Genomic DNA, 21,342 nt, shown 5'->3' with positions numbered 1-21,342 from the left:
GCCATGGTAAGGGATACCAGAAACAGTTAATTCTGAAAGAATAAGGGTACACAGACACTAAATAAATAAATAGAATGGTTAGTAATACTAATCCTGACTTTTTTTAAGCCTTTAATAATATTTCAACTACCTTATTACACTGCAATTTGCTATTGTTAGCATTATTATTATTAACAAACATAATTATAATGCAATTCTGTCCAGACTATTTACAGATATTTATATTACTTAAACCAATTTGCTAAAAAGAAAAAAGAATACTTTTGTTAATATGTACAAAACAAAAACATTCTCATTAGATTAAACTGCACCTGTTTTATTTCACTTCACTATAATCCTTGTATAGTAGTAGCACTAATAGTTATATTACTTATTATACTACTTTTCAAAGTATTGTTATGTAGTCGCTAAAAAGAAAAAAAACACTTTCATTAATATGCACATAAGAAAATAAAATTAATTACATTAAACTACAAGTTTTATTACACTTCAATTTAATTCTTGTGTACTGATAGTAGTAGCAATAGTACCATATTAATAGTACCAGCTGGCCCACTTTCTTTCGGAACAGAAAATAGAACGCATTTTGTTTAGCCAGTCAAAATTTACAAAACTATCAGACTAAGAACACCTCGACCAATTAGAACACAGGCGTTTCGAAGGCGAGCCAATCGCTGCACAGGGCTGCTTGTCAATCACCCGAGAAAACAGAACAAAATAAGAACAGAATTAGAACCGAAGATTGGGACTCAGAAGCGGTTCTAACAAAAGGGTGATCATGGCAGTTTTGACAGAATCATTTATTCGGGTGGTGGAGATGACAGAATTAAGCATTTGGAAAACATGGGCCAAAGATTGCTGACAAAAACATTGACATTAAGTTCTGACTGGCAACACATCTGGCCCTGCTGACTTCCCAGATTGCATAGAGTCTATAAAACTTCTTTAATTTCAACAACAGTAAATGGTGCAACTATAGTAAAGGCAGGGCTGGATTAAGACCCTTAGATGCCCTAAGCACTAAGTAATTTTGGTGCCCCCTTACACTAGTAATTCAAAATATTAAAACAATAACAAACTAGAAAATAAAATTTTATTTTATTATCGAACCCCTCCTTTAACTGCCACCATATCATGGTGGAGGGTTTTGCGTGTCCCAATGATCCTAGGAGCTCTGTTGTCCGGGGCTTTATGTCCCTGGTAGGGCCACCCAAGGCAAACTGGTCCTAGGTGAGGGATGAGACAAAGAGTGGTTAAACAAACCTTCTATGATGAATGAAAACTTTGGACGGCGTTTTCCCTTGGCCGGACACGGGTCACCGGGGCCCCCCTCTGGAGCCAGGCCTGGTTGTGGGGCTTGATGGCGAGCGCCTGGTGGCCGGGCCTGCACCCATGGGGCTCGGCCGGGCACAGCCCGAAGAGGCAACGTGGGTCCCCCTTCCCATGGGCTCACCACCTATGGGAGGGGCCAAGGAGGTCGGGTGCAGTGTGAGTTGGGTGGTGGCCGAAGGCGGGGACCTTGGCGGTCCGATCCTCGGCTACAGAAGCTGGATCTTGGGACGTGGAATGTCACCTCTCTGAAGGGTAAGGAGCCTGAGCTAGTGCACGAGGTCGAGACGTTCTGGCTAGATATAGTCGGACTCACCTCGACGCACAGCTTGGACTCTGGAACCAATCTCCTTGAGAGGGGCTGGACTCTCTACCACTCTGGAGTTGCCCCCGGTGAGAGGAGCTGAGCAGGTGTGGGTATACTTATTGCCCCCCGACTTGGAGCCTGTTCATTGGGGTTTACCCCCTGGACGAGAGGGTAGCCTCCCTCCGCCTTCGGGTGGGGGGACGGGTCCTAACTGTTGTTTGTGCGTGTGAGCCGAACAGCAGTTTGGAGTACCCACCCTTTTTGGAGTCCCTAGCGGGGGTGCTAGAAGGCATACCTTCTGGGGACTCCCTCATACTGCTGGGAGACTTCAATGCTCACGTGGGCAATGACAGTGAGACCTGGAAGGGCGTGATTGGGAGGAATGGCCCCCCCGATCTGAACCCGAGCGGTGTTTTGTTATTGGACTTCTGTGCTCGTCACGGATTGTCCATAACGAACACCATGTTCAAGCATAGGGGTGTTCATATGTGCACTTGGCACCAGGACACCCTAGGCCTCAGTTCGATGATCGACTTTGTGGTCGTGTCGTCGGACTTGCGGCCACATGTCTTGGACACTCGGGAGAAGAGAGGGGCGGAGCTGTCAACTGATCACCACCTGGTGGTGAGTAGGCTTCGATGGTGGGGGAGGATGCCGGTCAGGCCTGGTAGGCCCAAACGTGTTGTGTGGGTCTGCTGGGAATGTCTGGCAGAGCCCCCTGTCAGAAGTAGCTTCAACTCCCACCTCCGGCAGAACTTTGACCACGTCCCGAGGGTGGTGGGGGACATTAAGTCCGAATGGGCCATGTTCCGTGCCTCTATTGTTGAGGCGGCTGACCAGAGCTGTGACCGTAAGGTGGTCGGTGCCTTTCGTGGTGGCAATCCCCGAACCCATTGGTGGACACCGGCGGTGAGGGATGCTGTCAAGCTGAAGAAGGAGTCCTACCAGTCCCTTTTGTCCTGTGGGACTCTGGAGGCAGCTAATAGGTACCGGCAGGCCAAGCGGAATGCAGCTTCGGTGGCTGCTGAGGCAAAAACTCGGGCGTGGGAGGAGTTTGGGGAGGCCATGGATAACGACTTTCGGACGGCTTCGAGGAGATTCTAGTCCACCGTCTGGCATCTCAGGAGGGGGAAGTAGTACAGTGTCAACACTGTATATGGTGGGGATAGTGCGCTGCTGACCTCGACTCGGGACGTTGTGGGTCGGTGGGGGGAGTACTTCATAGACCTCCTCAATCCCACTAACATGCCTTCCAATGACGAAGCAGAGCCTGGGGACTCGGAGGTGGGCTCCCCCATCTCTGGGAGTGAGGTCACCGAGGTGGTCAAAAAACTCCTTGGTGGCAGGGCCCCGAGGGTGGATGAGATACGCCCGGAGTTCCTCAAGACTCTGGATGTTGTAGGGCTCTCTTGGTTGACACGTCACTCGGCAACATTGCATGGACATCAGGGACAGTGCCTCTGGATTGGCAGACTGGGGTGGTGGTCCCCCTCTTTAAGAAAGGGGACCAGATGGTGTGTTCCAACTACAGAGGGATCACACTCCTCAGCATCCCTGGAAAAGTCTATTCGGGGGTTCTGGAGAGGAGGGTCCGTCGAATAGTTGAGCCTCCGATTCAGGAGGAACAGTGTGGTTTTTGTCCTGGTCGCGGAACAGTGGACCAGCTCTACACCCTTAGCAGGGTCCTGGAGGGTGCATGGGAGTTTGCCCAACCAGTCTACATGTGTTTTGTGGACTTGGAAAAGGCATTCGACCGTGTCCCTTGGGGATTCCTGTGGGGGGTACTCCGAGAGTATGGGGTACCGGACCCCCTGATAAGGGCTGTTCGGTCCCTGTACGATCGGTGCCAGAGCTTGGTCCGCATTGCCGACATTAAGTCGAACCCGTTTCCAGTGAGAGTTGGACTCCGCCAAGGCTGCCCTTTGTCACCAATTCTGTTCATAACTTTTATGGACAGAATTTCTAGGCGCAGCCAGGGCGTTAAGGGGGTCCAGTTTGGTGGACTCAGGATTGGGTCACTGCTTTTTGCAGATGATGTTGTCCTGTTTGCTTCATCAGGCCGTGATCTTCAGCTCTCTCTAGATCGGTTCGCAGCTGAGTGTGAAACGGCTGGGATGGGAATCAGCACCTCCAAATCCGAGACCATGGTCCTCAGCCGGAAAAGGGTGGAGTGCCCTCTCAGGATTGGGAGCGAGATCCTGCCCCAAGTGGAGGAGTTCAATTATCTCGGGACCTTGTTCACGAGTGAGGGAAGAATGGAGCGTGAGATCGACAGGTGGATCGGTGTGGCATCCGCAGTAATGCGGGCTCTGCATCGGTCTGTCGTGGTGAAAAAGGAGCTGAGCCATAAGGCAAAGCTCTCAATTTACCAGTGGATCTACGTTCCTACCCTCACCTATGGTCATGAGCTATGGGTAGTGACCGAAAGAACGAGATCGTGAATACAAGCGGCTGAAATGAGTTTCCTCCGTAGGGTGTCTGGGCTCTCCCTTAAAGATAGGGTGAGAAGCTCAGTCATCCGGGAGGGGCTCAGAGTAGAGCCGCTGCTCCTCCGCATCGAGAGGAGTCAGATGAGGTGGCTTGGGCATCTGAACAGGATGCCTCCTGGACGCCTCCCTGGTGAGGTGTTCCAGGCACGTCTAACTGGGAGGAGGCCCAGGGGAAGACCCAGGACACGCTGGAGGGACTATGTCTCTCGGCTGGCCTAGGAACGCCTTGGGATTCTCCCGGAAGAGCTAGAAGAAGTGGCCGGGGAGAGGGAAGTCTGGGCATCTTTGCTCAAGCTGCTACCCCCGCGACCCGACCTCGGATAAGCGGAAGAGGATGGATGGATGAATGGATTTATTATCAAAAATTCAAAATTAAACAAAATATACTTATAGTAAGAAGGAAAATAATATTTATTTTTGTATGCTTCATTTTATTTTTATCTTAATAATTTTCTCCTACTTCTTTTCCTTGCAAACTCTTTGATTAGATCTTCATAATCAATCTTACGTAACACATCTGCTTCTATACATAATAGAGATAAGGCATCCAGCCTGCCTTGATGCATAGTTGTTCTGAGAGGATTTTTAATATACAGTATTTCAACTGAGAAAATGAGTGCTCAGCTGAGCAGTTTGTGACCATTAATGTTAAAAATATATGAAAGGCAATGTCTACATTTGGAAAAGCACACTCAATATTGTCTTCTAAAATTATTTTATAAAGTTCTGCATGACTGAATCTTGTTTTTACATTTTCTGTTGCACTGAACTTATGGCGCACATATAAATGAAACTGCTGAAGTTCAGCTGAGAAATTACTGTTGAAGTCCTCTGGGTAAGCATCAATCAGCTTTTCCCAGTACTTAGAATACCTTTCAGTGTTAGTAGATGATGAAGTGACATATGGCAGATCATTTAGAAAAGAAAATCTCTCAGCTATTTCTGTGTATATCTCTCCTCTCCTTTTCATCTCAGTTTCAAGTTTGTCAACAATTATGCAAAAGGTGCTGATATGAAATTTATCTCTGGCATTCAGATATACTTCTGGTGTACCTCCATCATTGGGTAGCTTCTTTCTGATATGTTTGCGAGTTGTAGCTGCCTTGTAATCGACATCTGGTAACATTTCCTTTACTTCTTTTTCATATTTTTCAAATTCATTTCGTAAAGTACACAGTTGATCACCTAATGATACATACAGATCTGCACGTGTTTTTAAGTTCACATCCTCATCTTGTAGAACTTTGCTTACTCTGTGAAAATTCTGCAAAATCTCATTCCAAAAATTCAACATAAAAACGAATTCTAGCTCTTGCATCTTATCTGCAATATTATTTGCTTCTCTTCTAGCATCTCCCTTTTGTGACTGGTCTTCGGCTATATATTCTAATGCTTCTAAAATTTTAAAGAAAGATTTTGAAATTGCTGTTATTGCCATAGCATGTGCCTCCCATCTTGTATCAGTGAGGGATTTTAAGACATTTTCATTTTTAATACGATCTTTAAGAATTTTCCACCGGTTGGTTGAGGCGGAAAAGAAGATATAGAGTAACTGTACTGTAGAGAAGAAATTAACAGCCTCTTGACAGCAGTCAACAGCGCTTCGGCCAACCAGATTTAGAGAATGAGCTGCACATGGCACAGATATATGAAAATGGCTATAAATTTAATTAATTTAATAAGTTATGTGATAAATTCGGCCATGAAAAATTTTTGTGGTGCCCCCTTTACCCTTGATGCCCTAAGCATGTGCTTACTTTGCTTACAATATATGATTAATCCAGCACTGAGTAAAGGCATCATCATCCTAGAGTTTAGGAATGGGGCAGACTAGAAAAGAAAGAGCTGATTTCTTCATAGTTTGGGGTTGTAAAAAGCAAAAAATAAATGGGAGAAAACTCAAAAAACTGTCCATTAATCTTGATCAAATTATTAGTAAGATGCCTTGTCTAATTCTGAAGAGAAGTGACTGTAGCATACACTTCAAACTTAGGTAGCCTAAGAACTAATAATTTACTCTGCCTGGCCCCAGCAGTATAATATCTGGGCCATATCTCTGTTTTGTAAGAGAACAGAATTCAACTCTATTCTTATATTATAAACAAAGGATACATGATCAGGATTAAACATGCAGGGATGGCATTTTACAGAGCAATGAGCTGAGATACTAAGTCAGAGATTTTCTGTCTATGAGAACATGCCAGACCGAAAGCATAACTAACTGAAACAAATTTCACCTTTAATTGCTATCCAAACATGCTGTGCCCTCCACGATTTTTGAGACAACGATGCATTTTTCCTTGATTTACCCCTCTGCTATACAGTTTAAAATTGCAAATCAAACAATTCAGAGGTGATTAAAGTCCATCCATTTTCCAACCCGCTGAATCCGAACACAGGGTCACGGGAGTCTGCTGGAGCCAATCCCAGCCAACACAGGGCACAAGGCAGGAACCAATCCTGGGCAGGGTGCCAACCCACCGCAGGACACAGACAAACACACCAAGCACACACTAGGGCCAATTTAGAATTGCCAAGCCACCTAACCTGCATGTCTTTGGACTGTGGGAGGAAACCGGAGCGCCCGGAGGAAACCCACGCAGACACGGGGAGAACATGCAAACTCCACACAGGGAGGACCTGGGAAGCGAACCCGGGTCTCCTAACTGCGAGGCAGCAGCGCTACCACTGCGCCACCGTGCCGCCCCGGTGATTAAAGTACACATTGCAAACTTTAATCTAAAAGTATTTGCATACATTTCAGTCACACCAAGTAGAATGACAACACTTTTTACACATGGTCCCCCATTTCACTGAACGTGGTGTTTTCTATTGAGCCTGATTGAACTCTTTGAAAGCGTTCTAAAATTTTTCACAGAATGTTTGATCATGAAGCAATAATGACTAACCAGATATAGGCTACTCAGATGTGAAGCATTTGAAAGAGATGGCACGAGCAGTTATAAATTAAATATAGTCTAATTCAAAATGGGAATGGTGTCTGGCACAGTAAAAAGAAAACTGATGCAGATAACAACTGGGATGGTCCTTTTCCTCTTTAGAAAACACATCTATTTGAAATGTTGACTTGTCAGACCATGAAATATGATTCCACTGTGCTACTCCCCATCTCAGATGAGACCAAACTCAGTTGGTGGACAGTGTTGATGATATATGGCTTCTGCTTTGCATAGTAAAGAACTAACTTGCCTTTGACAAAGGCTTATTCCTGAGCTCTTGTCATTATAACCATTACAGGTACATGATGGTTTTTAAGACAGTTACATTTCAGGAACTGAAAGTCAAGCGAAGGTAGAAGTGGTTTTCAGCCTTGCCCTTTATGCACCGAGATCTCACCAAATTCCTCGAATCTTGTAATTATATTGTGCTCAATGTAGAGTGAAATGGCCAAAATCCTACCAACTTGCTTTGTGGAACGTTATTCCCAAAGTGCTGGATTATTCACTGATGCATCTGTTGGCAAATTTATGAGGGCTCCTTAAATACTAGAATACAATTGTTATCATCACTTTGTTATTTCAACAGGTCACCTCACTGTTAGTTTTAAACTACCCCAGTTCCAAATTTTTTGGAATGTATTGAGAGGCATCAATTTTAGAATAAACATATATCTTCAAAAATCAATGAGGTTGATAAGGTAAAACATGAAATACCTTGTCTTTGTTTTGTTTTTGTTTGAATACAAGTCAAAGTAAATTTACAAATCACTCATTTTTGTTTTAATTAGCATTCTCCACACTGTACCAGCCCTTTTGATATTGGGGTTGTAAATATACACACAGGAAAAGATGAAGAGTTAAAAAATAAAAGATGAAATAATAGGTGGCATATTTACTGGAAAAGATGAAGAGTTAAAAAATAAAATAGTAGGTGGCATTATACTCTATACATTAAGTATGTAAAAAAAAAATCAAGCAACTAATGTGCAAATACATAAAGCCAGGAGAGTAAGCCTGCAACTTACGCCGCAGACGTCCATATCTGATGACAAGGCCCTGACTGACTCAATGACTGCCTGATAGGAAATTCTGGGCTTTTTGCAGTTTTCACAAGTAATCAAACTCAAGGTCATGACCACCCAGTACCAAAAAAATCCAACCTCACCAAAAAGTTATTTCAAATGTGAATAAATTAGAAAAATCCATTATGATGTTTTGAAACTGAAAGTAGCAAACAGCCATCTTAGCTCAGATTGCAGAATAGCTCAGCCACAGAATGTTACTTGTCCAACTGCAAGCAAGCACCATTATGGTTGTAGTTCCTCTAGTATTATTTTTTTATAGTTATACTGATCTTATTCACGTTTTACATATACATATGACAGTTTTGCTTTACATGATTTAGACCAAAGTAAATAAATAACTTTCCTCATCACCACCTTTCTTGGTTTCCTTTTCTCAAACTACCTGTGTTCATTCTTGCATTTGGCACTGCTCTGCATTTTGCAGTGTTGTGTTAAAAGGGCACGCCTGCTGCTGAAAAGGCCAGGAATGTGGTGCCTTTGGTGGAGAGTAGATATGGCTTTCATGGTTCCATACATCTATAAGAGAGAAAAAGAAATTGGCAAATGTTTTACTGTTGATGCACCAAAAACAGTAAATTGTGACCAGGATACAAAACATGAATGCAACAGCAGGACACAGCAATGCTAACCACTGTGCAGCATTCTAGATTTCAGGTAAAAAGTTTGTTTCATTTTCACAAAGACTTTCATCATTTAGTATGCATTTGTTTGTTTGTTTTTTTTTTGTGTGTTTTTTATTAATTTAGTAAGACTGCTAACAATTGTTGCTTTAATGTTTATTGAGTATGCCTTATTATTCTGTTTTAGCATTCTATGAAGCCTATTATTAAGTACTAGTCATTTAGCCCGTTACAATAACGGGCACTAGAACAGTAGTGCATAAACATTAGTAGGAAGTCTATATTAAATGGCAAGGGACTTTGACCTCATTCTTTTTGTTGGTCGTATTTTTCTTTCTTTCAGACTTTCTTTTGTTGATGTTTACTTGCTGAGCTGACCGTTCTTCGTGGGCTGCCGCCATGTATTGTGTGTCTTTAATTTTCTGTGACAGTAATACTGTCTTGTACGTCCGCTGGCTTGTACGTCCGTAATATACCTTTAATTTTCTCTGGCGGTAATACAGGCATGCGCGTCGGTAATATGCCTTTAATCTCCTCTGACAGTAATACTGGCTTGTATGTGGCTGTAATATGCGTCACTGTATTGTGTACCTTTAATTTCCTCTCACAGTAATACTGGTTTGTATTTCCGTAAAACACCTGTAACTTTCTCAGACAGTAATATCACGCATCGCACCGTGCCCCGCGCATGCGCGCTTCACCAGAAGACACACACACACACACGGACATCTGGACGCACAAAGGGATTTTATTAAAGAGGATACCTTGTTTAACTTTATCAGTTTATTTAAATTTTTATTATAAATGCCATTATTTTATTTTACTTTTTATTAACTAAGTTGTTTATTAAGTGTACCACATGGTGTAAGGGCAGTGGAGGGAGCTGTATGGTTGGTGGTCAGCTTTTGTGGATTTACTGGGGATGCCTGTACATGCAGATGAATAATTCTAAGTGATGTCAAAAACTACTAACAATGTTTACAAAGGATGAATGAGCTTGAGGATTTATTTGTGTTTCCAAAAATATTCTGTTTAAAAGTATCCATTAAATTAAACCATTGGTTATTAATATCTTCTTTGATAAAAAGGCATTAGACTTTTGTTCAGCTCATATAGAATTATTAGCATTTGTCAATTAATTAATCCTAAGGGCAAACTCTTAAAAGCTAGTGTTGATTTAAGGAGTGATTTATTTAACTATTGCCAAATATACCTAGCTTTGGGAAGGGCGCACAATTGCAATGATGTTAGGAATTTAGCCCACTCCCATTGTAGCAAATATTTTGCACAGAGAATTATTGTACATTTTAGGAATTGCATGTGTGCCCACAGGTATTCTGTTAAAATTATGTCAGTCAGTCAGTCAGTCAGTCAGTCAGTCAGTCAGTCATTTTCCAACCCGCTATATCCTAACACAGGGTCACGGGGGTCTGCTGGAGCCAATCCCAGCCAGCATAGGGCACAAGGCAGGAACAAACCCCATGCAGGGCGCCAGCCCACTGCAGGGCAGACACACACTAGGGACAATTTAGGATCACCAATGCACGCACCTAACCTGCATGTCTTTGGACTGTGGGAGGAAACCCACGCAGACACAGGGAGAACATGCAAACTCCACTCAGGGCGGACCTGGGAAGCGAACCCAGGTCTCCTTATTGTGAGGTAGCAGCGCTTCCACTGCGCCCCTGTGCTGCCTACTTAAAATTATGTATTAAACAAAATGATTCCTTACTAATGCTTTCTCGAATAAAAAGTACATTACACATGTAATATGTTTTCTAAAAATAAAAGTGTTACAATACTAACTACTGTTTTATACCTTGTGTATGATAGCCAGTCCATTTTGTATCTATTAAGCTGTACGATTATTCTGTTATTTTATTACCTAATCATAATAACACCAGGGGCAGCACAGTGGCACAGTGGCAGTGCTGCTGCCTCGCAGTAACTAGACCAGGGTTTGTGTCCCAGGTCCTCCCTGCATGGAATTTGCATTTCTCCCCATTTCCTCCCAAAGAATGCAGATTAGGTAGATGACGACATTAACTTGGCCCTTGTGTGCAGTTGGGGCGTGTGTGTGTGTTCACCCTGCGATGGACTGGCACCCTGTCCATGGTTTGTTCCTGCCTTGTGCCCTGTGCCAACTGTGTTAGTTCACTTGCCTCTCTTTCTCCTGTATCATTTTTAAGTTGGTAGTTTAAAATTATTACTATAGGTTATAAGCATGTCTCTGTCATACATGGCTGCAGGCATAATGCCTAAAACAATGATGTGTAATTAGAAATATTCAGGCTACTCTTATTAAAACATTGCTCCATCTGTAGAAGAGAAAAAAAACGTAAATGGATTGTGCAGACCCTGACTTGATATTGTGACAATCTCATTGAATAAGGCACACAGGAGCTGCTTTTCTGTCCACATTTGTTGACTGGCTTTGTATTATGATTGCCACAATATAAAATGGTACCCTGCCTCTGCCCATTTGGCCTTTCCAAATAGTAAACCAAGTCCATCTTTGACTTGTCTGCATTTTGCCTGCTCTTTTTCTTCTCTTGCTATTCCCACCTGGTCAGCGTCTTATTAACTAACCCGTATTCCTCCTGATCTCCAACTGTTCTGCCTGTTTGGCGCAAAAGCACTGCCACATATCTGTCAGCCCCTGTCATTTAGTACCCCTTTGGAAATGTGCCCTGTGCCCTCACACAAAGTGCTTTCCCCTGGTCTTCCGCCCAACCCTGCTTTCCATCCCCAACAGCTGTCCATGAAGCAGCAAGGTGCATCACCATATGTTTGTAACACAGGACAGCAGCTGAGTACTACAAACAGGACCCAAGCAGCATTCTCATAAGAACTTCATGCTTTGCAACTTCACTGCAAGTAAAAAAATAAAAGTAAAAATTGTAATAATAATGTAGCGAAGTATGGTACCAGCATATGTGGCTCATAAGGATTAAATCTCCTTTTCATGTTTGACTTCATAATTCACTGTCCTGACAAGCACTTGCACAAGATGGTAGTGCAAGTGCAGATGTTACACTTTTATAGGTTGTAGAACTGCTTGGGGTTTTGATGTGCTGCTATGACTTTTTTTTGCAGTTGGTATTTGCTCTTGCTGCAGCCGACACTGCCAATATTATTATTATTATTATAACAAAGTACAAAAGAAAGCATGTGCAAGTGCGCATGTAAAGCCCAGAACTGCTGTCCTAAGTTTGAAAATATTAAAGTATTAACTTATTTTTAATTTTGATATTCAAACCTTATGTTTGGGTAGTTTGACAGCCCTTATTTATAAAAAAAATAATATTTATATATTGTAAAAGGAACAGACTCGGGGCAGCCACCCATATAATATTCCTAGCTGCAAAGGTTTTCTTTTTCATTCAACAGAGTTGTTGATCGTACAGATTCCAAGACAGAACTGATGAAGGTTGGAAAAGATGTCAGTTTTAAGTGGTCAGACAGGAAGTGATGTATGTTAACCGGATGTGATGTAGGGTGACCGGAAATTATGTTTCTCTGGCATCAGCCTGGGTGCCGGAACTGGAAGTGACACTCTTGATTTAGATACGTTTTCCCGCGGCTGGTCTGTAGAGATAGCAGGAGAAGGTTTAGTGCACCCTGCCCTGGCGTGGAATTACCTTTACTTTGTCTACACAACGTCCCCCTATTCACACGTATGTGACAATATATATAATATATATTTTATATATATATACTGTGAAGAAAACACACAAAACAACTTTAAGGGTTGGGGATTCCGTCCCTGTACACTGTAAAGCAATGAATTCCAAGAATAACGGTCAGTTATCAAGTACTGTATAACAGATAATGATTAACATGAAGCACTGACATTTTATGAGGTGGGAACGGAAATGAGGAAGATGGGAGAGGAGGCGCTGAGAATCTTGGGATGGAGTGACGTCATCAAAGCAGGACTGGAGTGGATAAAGGAACCCGGAAGCTGCTCGGACTTCTGGTTAGGGTATTGGAGACGAATTCACGGTGGTGTTTTCTCATCTTTCCTGTTAAAATAAAGAGAGAGCGGTTAGTACACTGTCGCCGTCCCCTGCCTTGCGGTTTTGCACTGCTCGTCGGGTTCTTTAGCTGTTCCCTAATCGCTCATGTGTGACAATACATACATATTATATTTGTATATTTTGGGGCGTCAACCAAGTAGTCTCCTTTAATTTGTGACAGGAATAAACAAAATTGATGCCCATCTTTGGCAGGGTTGCCCTGTATCTCAGGCCAAAATAACAAAAGAATCTACTCTTAATTGAGACATCACTTTGTAAGAAGAGTTCCATCTAGCGGCTTGTCCAGGAGTCAAATGACACCTCTCTTTGGGAGTCTGGGATTCGTATCAATGGAGAACCAGAAGGGGCAGAATCAGGTACTCTCACTGGGAATTTTTTATTGCTACAAAGAGATAAGGAAAAGACAATATTAGCGAATAACGCCCCCTCTCATTCCAGCAGGTTATTACATACCTTGACAGAGAGCATAAGGAGATCTTCTGACATACATGGATATGTGTATGTATGTATATATATTATAACAAGAATGACCAAGAAACATTGGGAAGGTTTGGGGCAGCCACCCATATAATATATCACAGCTGCAAAATCTGTCCAAAAGCAAAGACATGTTCACACAACAAGTCTAAAACAGAACTGACTATTGTCTTAAGATGGCGGCTTTTAAATGCTTGCAGAGGAAGTGATGTCATCAAGACCGGAACCAGAAGTGACGTCATTGGCTGCCCCAGAATCGGGTGGGATTTCCCAAGAATGGTCTGCAAGGAATTGAGAGAGAGAATTAGCGGACTTCACCACCCCCTGGTTCGGCGTGGAATTACATCTATTCAGACCCTTTAGTTGTCCCCTAATCACGCGTGTGTATACTATATATATATATATACAGTATATTGTAGGAGAAGAACGGGCATCCCGGCCAGGAAAGGGGATGGTTTACTTACATGGAGGGGAAGCTAGGATGGAACAAAAGTTAAACTGGCCAGCTGGATGGAAAGAAACCTTTGTGACCTGCCGGTATAAAATAATGGAAGGACCCGTGAAAACTAGAACTGATTTGGGGGTCCGTACCTGGTCGGAATGCCTATAAATGTCTCCCCCCGTGGACTAAATGTCAGCAGCCCTGGATATCGGTACCCATCCAGACACCAGCAGGAAGTGCTGGGAATTGTAGTCCAGTAGTGCAGGCCTGCTGGAGTCCGGAGGTGCCGCCAAGAGGTGCCCTAATATTTTGGACTTGCTTCCAACAGGCAAAGCCCTGGCACTGGACGTACTCCCAGGTCCTAAATTAAAAGGACCTTGGCTAGTTAGAACTGGGAGGAAGGAAGGCAACACTCGACTGGAGGAGAACAGTACGGTGGTGAGACAGAGAGGAAGGAGAGATATCTTGTGCTTGTGGTTTGGTGCTTTTTATGAGGTATTTAAATAATAAACAACTATTTGTTTGAATCCAGGACTGTGTTTGTGTGGTCGTATTTGGGGCTCTCTGGTGCCCCTAGCCTTCACAGTATATACAGCATGTATGTGTGTGTATTTTTTTCTTGATCATCACTACAAAACATATGGAGTAAGTAACATATAAACAATATAATATTTGGATAGAGTATTCCATGGTGGGGCTCATTACTATGCATAGGCTACTTTTTTGTGTACAACACTATATATACACCTACTGGTATAGGCTCCACAATACTATCACTGTACACTAATGTATAACCTTTTTCTTTGTTTGTTTAATTCTGGAAAAATCCAATATTATAAATTAACTTACCATTTTTTTTACAGGTTGATGAGACTGCAGTTGGTCATGTGTCTCTGCAGTATAGTCTGTGTGACATGGAACACAAAACAGAAATGCATTTTGCGCTTAATTGTGCCAAGCATAGCAGGTATGGTTATTTCAAGATGTATGAACATTACTGAAATTAATGTTTTGTGGCAAGATATGTATAAGAATTGGATATGTCATCCATACTGAGAAAGTTGTTCTGTGATATCTACGTTAAAACTTAAATTCCTTGAGTTTGGTGCCTGGCTGAATGGCAGTTTTATATGATTTGATTAATTTGTTATCTGGTGCCAGTGTTAAATCTTCACTTTCTATAAGATGTGCCCAAAATGACATGTTAAGTATGTTTGTGTGTTTAGACTAACAGCTCACCGTTTAGCTGCTAAATCACTGATTAACCAAATGGAAGAGAAAAAGGAAGAGCAATTACTTACAGGTGGTGAGAATGAAAACCTGAAGAAAAACATTGTAGAGATGAGCTCAGAGGCCAGAGTCCTCTCCCCTTACACAGCTTTTATTGCTATCAACAAAGAAAGCAGGGAGGCTATTCAGGCACCCCTGATCAGGAGAGACATTCCTTGTGGTAAGTGCTTCTATTTTCATGCATTTTTGATAGCTACTATTTATTAGACAGAAACCCAGCCACAGGGGATGCACAAACCAGTGTGACTCTTCGTGCCGGTTCCAAGCCCGGATAAATGGGGAGGGTTACATCAGGAAGGGCATCCGGTGTAAAATTTTGCCAAATCAATATGCGGACAACAATACAAATTTCCATACCGGATCGGTCGAGCCCCAGGTTAACAACGACCACCACCAGTAATGTTAGCCAACAGGGTGCTGGCGAAAACTGGGTTACTGTTGGCTGAAGAAGAAGAAGGAGAAGAAGAGGAGGGAGACGTGTCCGGAGGCAGGAGGAGAGGAGGCAAGTAAAGAGAGTGGAACTGAGGGTAGGGACTTTGAATGTTGACAGTATGACTGGTAAGGGGAGAGAGTTAGCAGATATGATGGAGAGAAGGCAAGTTGATATATTGTGCATGCAAGAGACTAAATGGAAGGGGAGTAAGGCCAGGTGGATTGGAGGTGGATTCAAATTGTTCTAATACGGTGTGCATGGGAGGTGAAATGGGGTAGGAGTTATTCTGAAAGAACAGTATGTCAAGAGTGTTCTGCAGATGAAAAGAGTGTCAGGCAGAGTAATGATTATAAAGCTGGAAATTGGAGGTGTGATAATGAATGTTGTTAGTGCATATGCCCCGCAAGTTGGGTGTGCAATGGGTGAGAACGAAGATTTTTGGAGTGAGTTGAATGAAGTGATGAACACTGTTCCCAAGGGACAGAAACTGATGATTGGAGCAGATTTCAATGGGCATGTTGGTGAAGGGAACAGTGGAGACAAGGAGGTGATGGGTAGGTATGGTGTCAAGGAGAGGAATGAAGAAGGTCAGAGGATAGTGGATTTTGCCAAAAGGATGGACATGGCTGTGGTGAATACGTATTTTAAGAAGAGGGAGGAACATAGGGTTACATACAAGAGTGGAGGACGATGCACACAGGTAGATTAAATCCTATGCAGAAGAGTCAATCTGAAGGAGATTGAAGACTGCAAAGTGGTGGCAGGGGAAAGTGTAGTTAAGCAGCATAGGATGGTGGTCTGTAGGATGATGTTGGAGATCAAGAAGAGGAAGAGAGTGAGGGCAGAGCCAAGGATCAAATGGTGGAAGTTGAAAAAGGAAGGCTGCAAGGTTGAGTTTAGGGAGGAGGTGAGACAGGCACTGGGTGACAGTGAAGAGTTACCAGAAAGCTGGGAAACTACAGCAGATGTAGTAAGGGTGACAGCAAGAAGAGTGCTTGGCTTGACATCTGGAAAGAGGAAGGAGGAAATGGAAACATGATGATGCAATGAGGAAATAGAGGAGAGTATACAGAGGAAGAGGATGGCAAAAAAAGAAGTGGGATAGTCAGAGCGATGCAGAAAGTAGACCAAGAGTTACAAGGAGATCAGGCGCAAAGTGAAGAGAGAGGTGGCGAAGGCTAAAGAAAAGGCATATGATGAGTTGTATGAGAGGTTGAACACAAAGGAGGGAGAAAAGGACCTTTACCGATTGACTAGACAGAGGGACTGAGCTGGGAAAGATGTGCAGCAGGTTAGGGTGATAAAGGATAAAGATGGAAACATACTCACAAGCGAAGAGAGTGTGTTGAGCAGATGGAAAGAGTACTTTGAGAGGCTGATGAATGAAGAGAACGAGAGAGAGAGGAGGTTGGATGATGTGGAGATAGTGAATCAGGAAGTGCAAAGGATTAGCAAGAAGGAAGTAAGGACAGCTATGAAGAGGATGAAAAATGGAAAGGTTGTTGGTCCAGATGACATACCTATGGAAGCATGGAGATGTTTAGGAGAGATGGCAGTGGAGTTTTTAACCAGATTGTTTAATGGAATCTTTGAAAATGAGAGGATGCCTGAGGAGTGGAGAAGAAGTGTACTGGTGCCGATATTTATGTGCAGGACTGCAGTAACTACAGGGGAATAAAATTGATGAGCCACAGCATGAAGTTATGGGAAAGAGTAGTAGAAGCTAGGTTAAGAAGTGAGGTGATGATTAGTGAGCTGCAGTATGGTTTCATGCCAGGAAAGAGCACCACAGATGCAATGTTTGCTCTGAGGATGGTGAAAGAGAAGTTTAGAGAAGACCAGAAGGAGTTGCATTGCGTCTTTGTGGACCTGGAGAAAGCATATGACAGGGTGCTTCGAGAGGAGCTGTGGTATTGTATGAGGAAGTTGGGAGTGGCAGAGAAGTTTGTAAGAGTTGTACAGGATATGTACGAGGGAAGTGTGACAGTGGTGAGGTCTGTGGTAGGAGCGACGGATGCGTTCAGCATGGAGGTGGGATTACATCAGGGATCAGCTCTGAGCCCTTTCTTATTTGCAATGGTGATGGACAGGTTGACAGACGAGATTAGACAGGAGTCCCCATGGACTATGATGTTTGCTGATGACATTTTAATCTGTAGTGATAGTAGGGAGCAGGTTGAGGAGACCCTGGAGAGGTGGAGATATGCTCTAGAGAGGAGAGGAATGAAGGTCAGTAGGAACAAAACAGAATACATGTGTGTAAATGAGAGGGAGGTCAGTGGAATGGTGAGGATGCAGGGAGTAGAGTTGGCGAAGGTGGATGAGTTTAAATACTTGGGATCAACAGTACAGAGTAATGGGATTGTGGAAGAAAGGTGAAAAACAGAGTGCAGGCAGGGTGGAATGGGTGGAGAAGAGTGTCAGGAGTAATTTGTGACAGACGGGTATCGGCAAGAGTGAAAGGGAAGGTCTACAGAACGGTAGTGAGACCAGCTATGTTATGTGGGTTGGAGACGGTGGCACTGACCAGAAAGCAGGAGGCAGAGCTGCAGGTAGCAGAGTTAAAAATGTTAAGATTTACACTGGGTGTGACGAGGATGAATAGGATTAGAAATGAGTACATTAGAGGGTCAGCTCAAGTTGGACGGTTGGGAGACTGTTATACTATGTGTTTTTTTATTTAAGTTTAATGTCACTGTTCTCTGTGCCCACTGTTATGGACTCATTCATACAGGCAGACCAAATATGGTACACAGGGCACAGCATCTTCATTTAGAATTGCTGAGCCAAGCACAGGACTAGATAGCCACAGACAATTGGACAATTGAATAGTCAGCCTAAAGACAGACCAGTATATTTTTGTCTTCTGTCAGTACACTATTTTCTTTCCTTTTTGGTAGAATGAGAACTGTATATAGGCATTGTGCTATTCCTGTACTTTTTGAAGGTGGGGCTAGAATCCTTCCTGTCCTTGTTTGGAACCAGAGAAACGCACCCTGCACATGGAACAACTGAATATAAGGATGGACACCTACGGCCAACACTTTGAAGCTTCCGGGCAGAAGAGTATGTCTTCTGTCCGAGGCCGAGCAGAAGATTATGTCTTCTGTCTGGCTAAAATCCTTTCAGCGTGGCAACGAAAGATGATGGACTGCACAGATCAAGAGTCCCGCGGCTTGATATGTCTGTCATAAGCTTCCCGTTTGTAATGCCGCGTGAAACCGTCAATAAAGAGCTAGAATTATCCTAACTTGTCATGTAAGCTTGTAACCGTCATTTTGCATGCTGGGTGGGATAATACCTTTTTAATTTATAATAATTTATAATTCAGGTTAATTAAAACGCTGCAATATAAAATAACACATTTCCAGAGAGCTAATGCCTCTTAAGGAAACAAATTGGCGTAGTCGGCAGGATTGTGGCTAACTTAATAACCGTATATTATTATTTATAAAATATATATATAATATATGCTTCTGATAATGACGGCAATGAAGGGTCGGTCGAAATATTGAATATTTTTTGGGGTTTAGTCGAGCGCTCAGACATGGATGCCCCGACCGAGATGCCAGACCCTAATTGGAATGGGGATATTACGATTTAATAATAATCGTAATTAATCCCGGCAAAAGACAAGAGGCGGTCTTGTTCTGGGTCCCGGGCAAACAAAAGATAGCTGCCAATGACTTATGGTAGCGTCTGTTTAACTACACCATGCAGGTTGGAATTTTAAGTCCAACGCATGGGTATAAAATTGTGGGATTTGAACTGGAATAAACAGAAACAACGGTTTAAAAAAAAAAAAAATATAGCAAGAGACTGGTTGTCCTGAATAAATTTAAACGGCACCCACGTAGGACAACACAGATTAACTGCCGTACGAAGTCCAAAACCTGCCTGAAAACTAAATGCCGTGTTGGGGAACACTTATTTAAATAAGTTGCATCGTTTAACCATTAGAAACAATATTTTGAAAAGCAATAAAGAGCTGTGCGTTAAGATTTGATGTAGATAGGCATGCTGGCACTTACTTTGTGGTTTAATGATTCAAGCATATAGAAGATCTGGAAGTTGATGACTTACAGATAAATGGTAAAAAATGCTGATAAAATCCATAATGGCTCGATCGCACTCGCTAAAATAAATTGTAGAAAACTTTAATGGCATAATAAGAAATCCAATGCACACGGTTCGTCCACGTGTTACAACGCAGTGAGTGAGCTGGGCAGCTGTTGTAATCACTCTGCCTTAAAAGGTTAAAGGTTTTTGGCAAACCCCCCCACCTATTTTGGTACTTCTAAAAAAATCATGCCGTGTGTTTAAACACACAGAAAATATTGAAATCGCCTTTTAAATATAGCTTAAATTCCGAACTACGTTATAAGCTAATGTTTAAAAAGAAACTGTAATGCAAAGAGCTGTAACTAAAAATTGGAAAAGATAATTATCGATTTGTGTAATTGGTTTAGCGCAAATGAATGTCTCCACTTTTGTGTAAGGCTTCTAAACATGCAAAACATTTCTCCTATTGAACCCTGATCAAGTTTAAAGGTAAAATGCTCTTTTAATAATACTAGATGATAAGGGAGACAAGTTCTTGCGATAAGCAGCATGTGCCTGATTGTGCATGAATGGAAGTTGTGTATTTTAAGTGCTATAAAGGAACAGCACGGTGGCGCAGTGGTCAGCACACTTGTTACGAATAAAGGTTCAAGCACGTATGTTTTCCTTGTTAAGTCAGAATGTTCTTTGTGACCGCGTAACTTTTAATGGGAATTCTTTCTTGTTGTGGAATTGTGCTGCGTGATTTCCTGAGTGGATTGTCCTTACTGTCGCTGGAAATTGTGGCCCGCCACGGAAATTAGTGTTTCCTTGTTGTCGCTGGGCGCAAATTTCGCCACGGACATTTTTCATGATCTGGAAACTAGCGCGTATGAAACCTAAGGTAAGATGAATTCCCAATTTAATGTTTGCGGCCTGAGAAATTGTTTTAATAAGCATGAAGGAAAAGACGCGTTTAAGTGTGTTGAATGGTGAAACCTTATAGGAAAAAAAAACACACCCTCAAGTGAGTTCATAGTACGTGTGATAAAGATTTCTCTGAATGAATGAATTACAATTGAAAGAAAACTTTATTCTATGAATGAAATGCAATTGTAAAAGAGAGTGTGAGTATGTTGAAATGACTGAAACGAGTGAAGGCTGATTGTTTGTGAACAGCTGCTTTCCCCAGTGTGCTGAATGTTGTTTGAAGAACCTCTGTTTAGCCAAGTAATTTTGCTTGTGCATGAAGTGGGATTTAGAACCTAGCAAAGAAAAGAAGAAGAAATTATTCTTATTAAGAGGCTGGGGTGGCAGATGCCTGTTTATGTCAATTGTCAATGTGTGTTTCTATGTGTGTCAGCTGACTAAAAATAATGTGAAGGAAAACTGGGAGACGTCCCATATAATAATATAATAACATAATTGTTATAGTAATCGGGAATCATATTAAAATTTAATTGTTTTAGTAATACATGTACTGTCTAAAAATGTTAGCAATTAAAGCTGAGAAAAGTGATCCTAAGAATATTGATAATGCGGGCTGTGTTTAAGGTTAAGTGAAGCCTGGAATGTTTTTGAAGTCTTCAAACAGATGCAAGTGATAAATAGATGACCTATGCGCTTGCAAGGCAAAAAGACAGCCAGCCGCACAGTCAGTTAAAGAGTCAAGACTTTAAACATTTTACAAAATCTGAATAAAGTTTTATTAGCATAAAGTTTTATGTATAACTCAAGCCTAAAGATGATGTTTTTCCTACAGAGACAAAGTCAGAGAGGCGAGATTGCGTTGGTTTGGACATGTGCAGAGGAGAGATGCTGGGTATATT

At 42.4% G+C, this 21,342-nt stretch overlaps 1 protein-coding gene across 1 annotated transcript in view; it reads left to right on the top strand.

Moving 5' to 3' along the window:
- LOC114645724 (von Willebrand factor A domain-containing protein 5A-like) overlaps positions 1 to 21,342 on the top strand; it is a 91,446-nt gene that overhangs the window by 48,883 nt on the left and 21,221 nt on the right. The window contains exons 12-13 of the mRNA XM_051922125.1: positions 14,613 to 14,716; positions 14,976 to 15,203. Of these exons, the coding sequence (XP_051778085.1) occupies positions 14,613 to 14,716; positions 14,976 to 15,203 (332 nt within the window). The remainder of the gene's footprint in view (positions 1 to 14,612; positions 14,717 to 14,975; positions 15,204 to 21,342) is intronic.

Source organism: Erpetoichthys calabaricus, chromosome 2, assembly GCF_900747795.2.
Source record: "Erpetoichthys calabaricus chromosome 2, fErpCal1.3, whole genome shotgun sequence".
In the NCBI taxonomy this organism is placed as follows: Eukaryota; Metazoa; Chordata; class Cladistia; order Polypteriformes; family Polypteridae; genus Erpetoichthys; species Erpetoichthys calabaricus.
The sequence above is the reverse complement of the archived record's forward strand: the minus strand, read 5'-3'. Positions and strand labels throughout refer to the sequence as shown.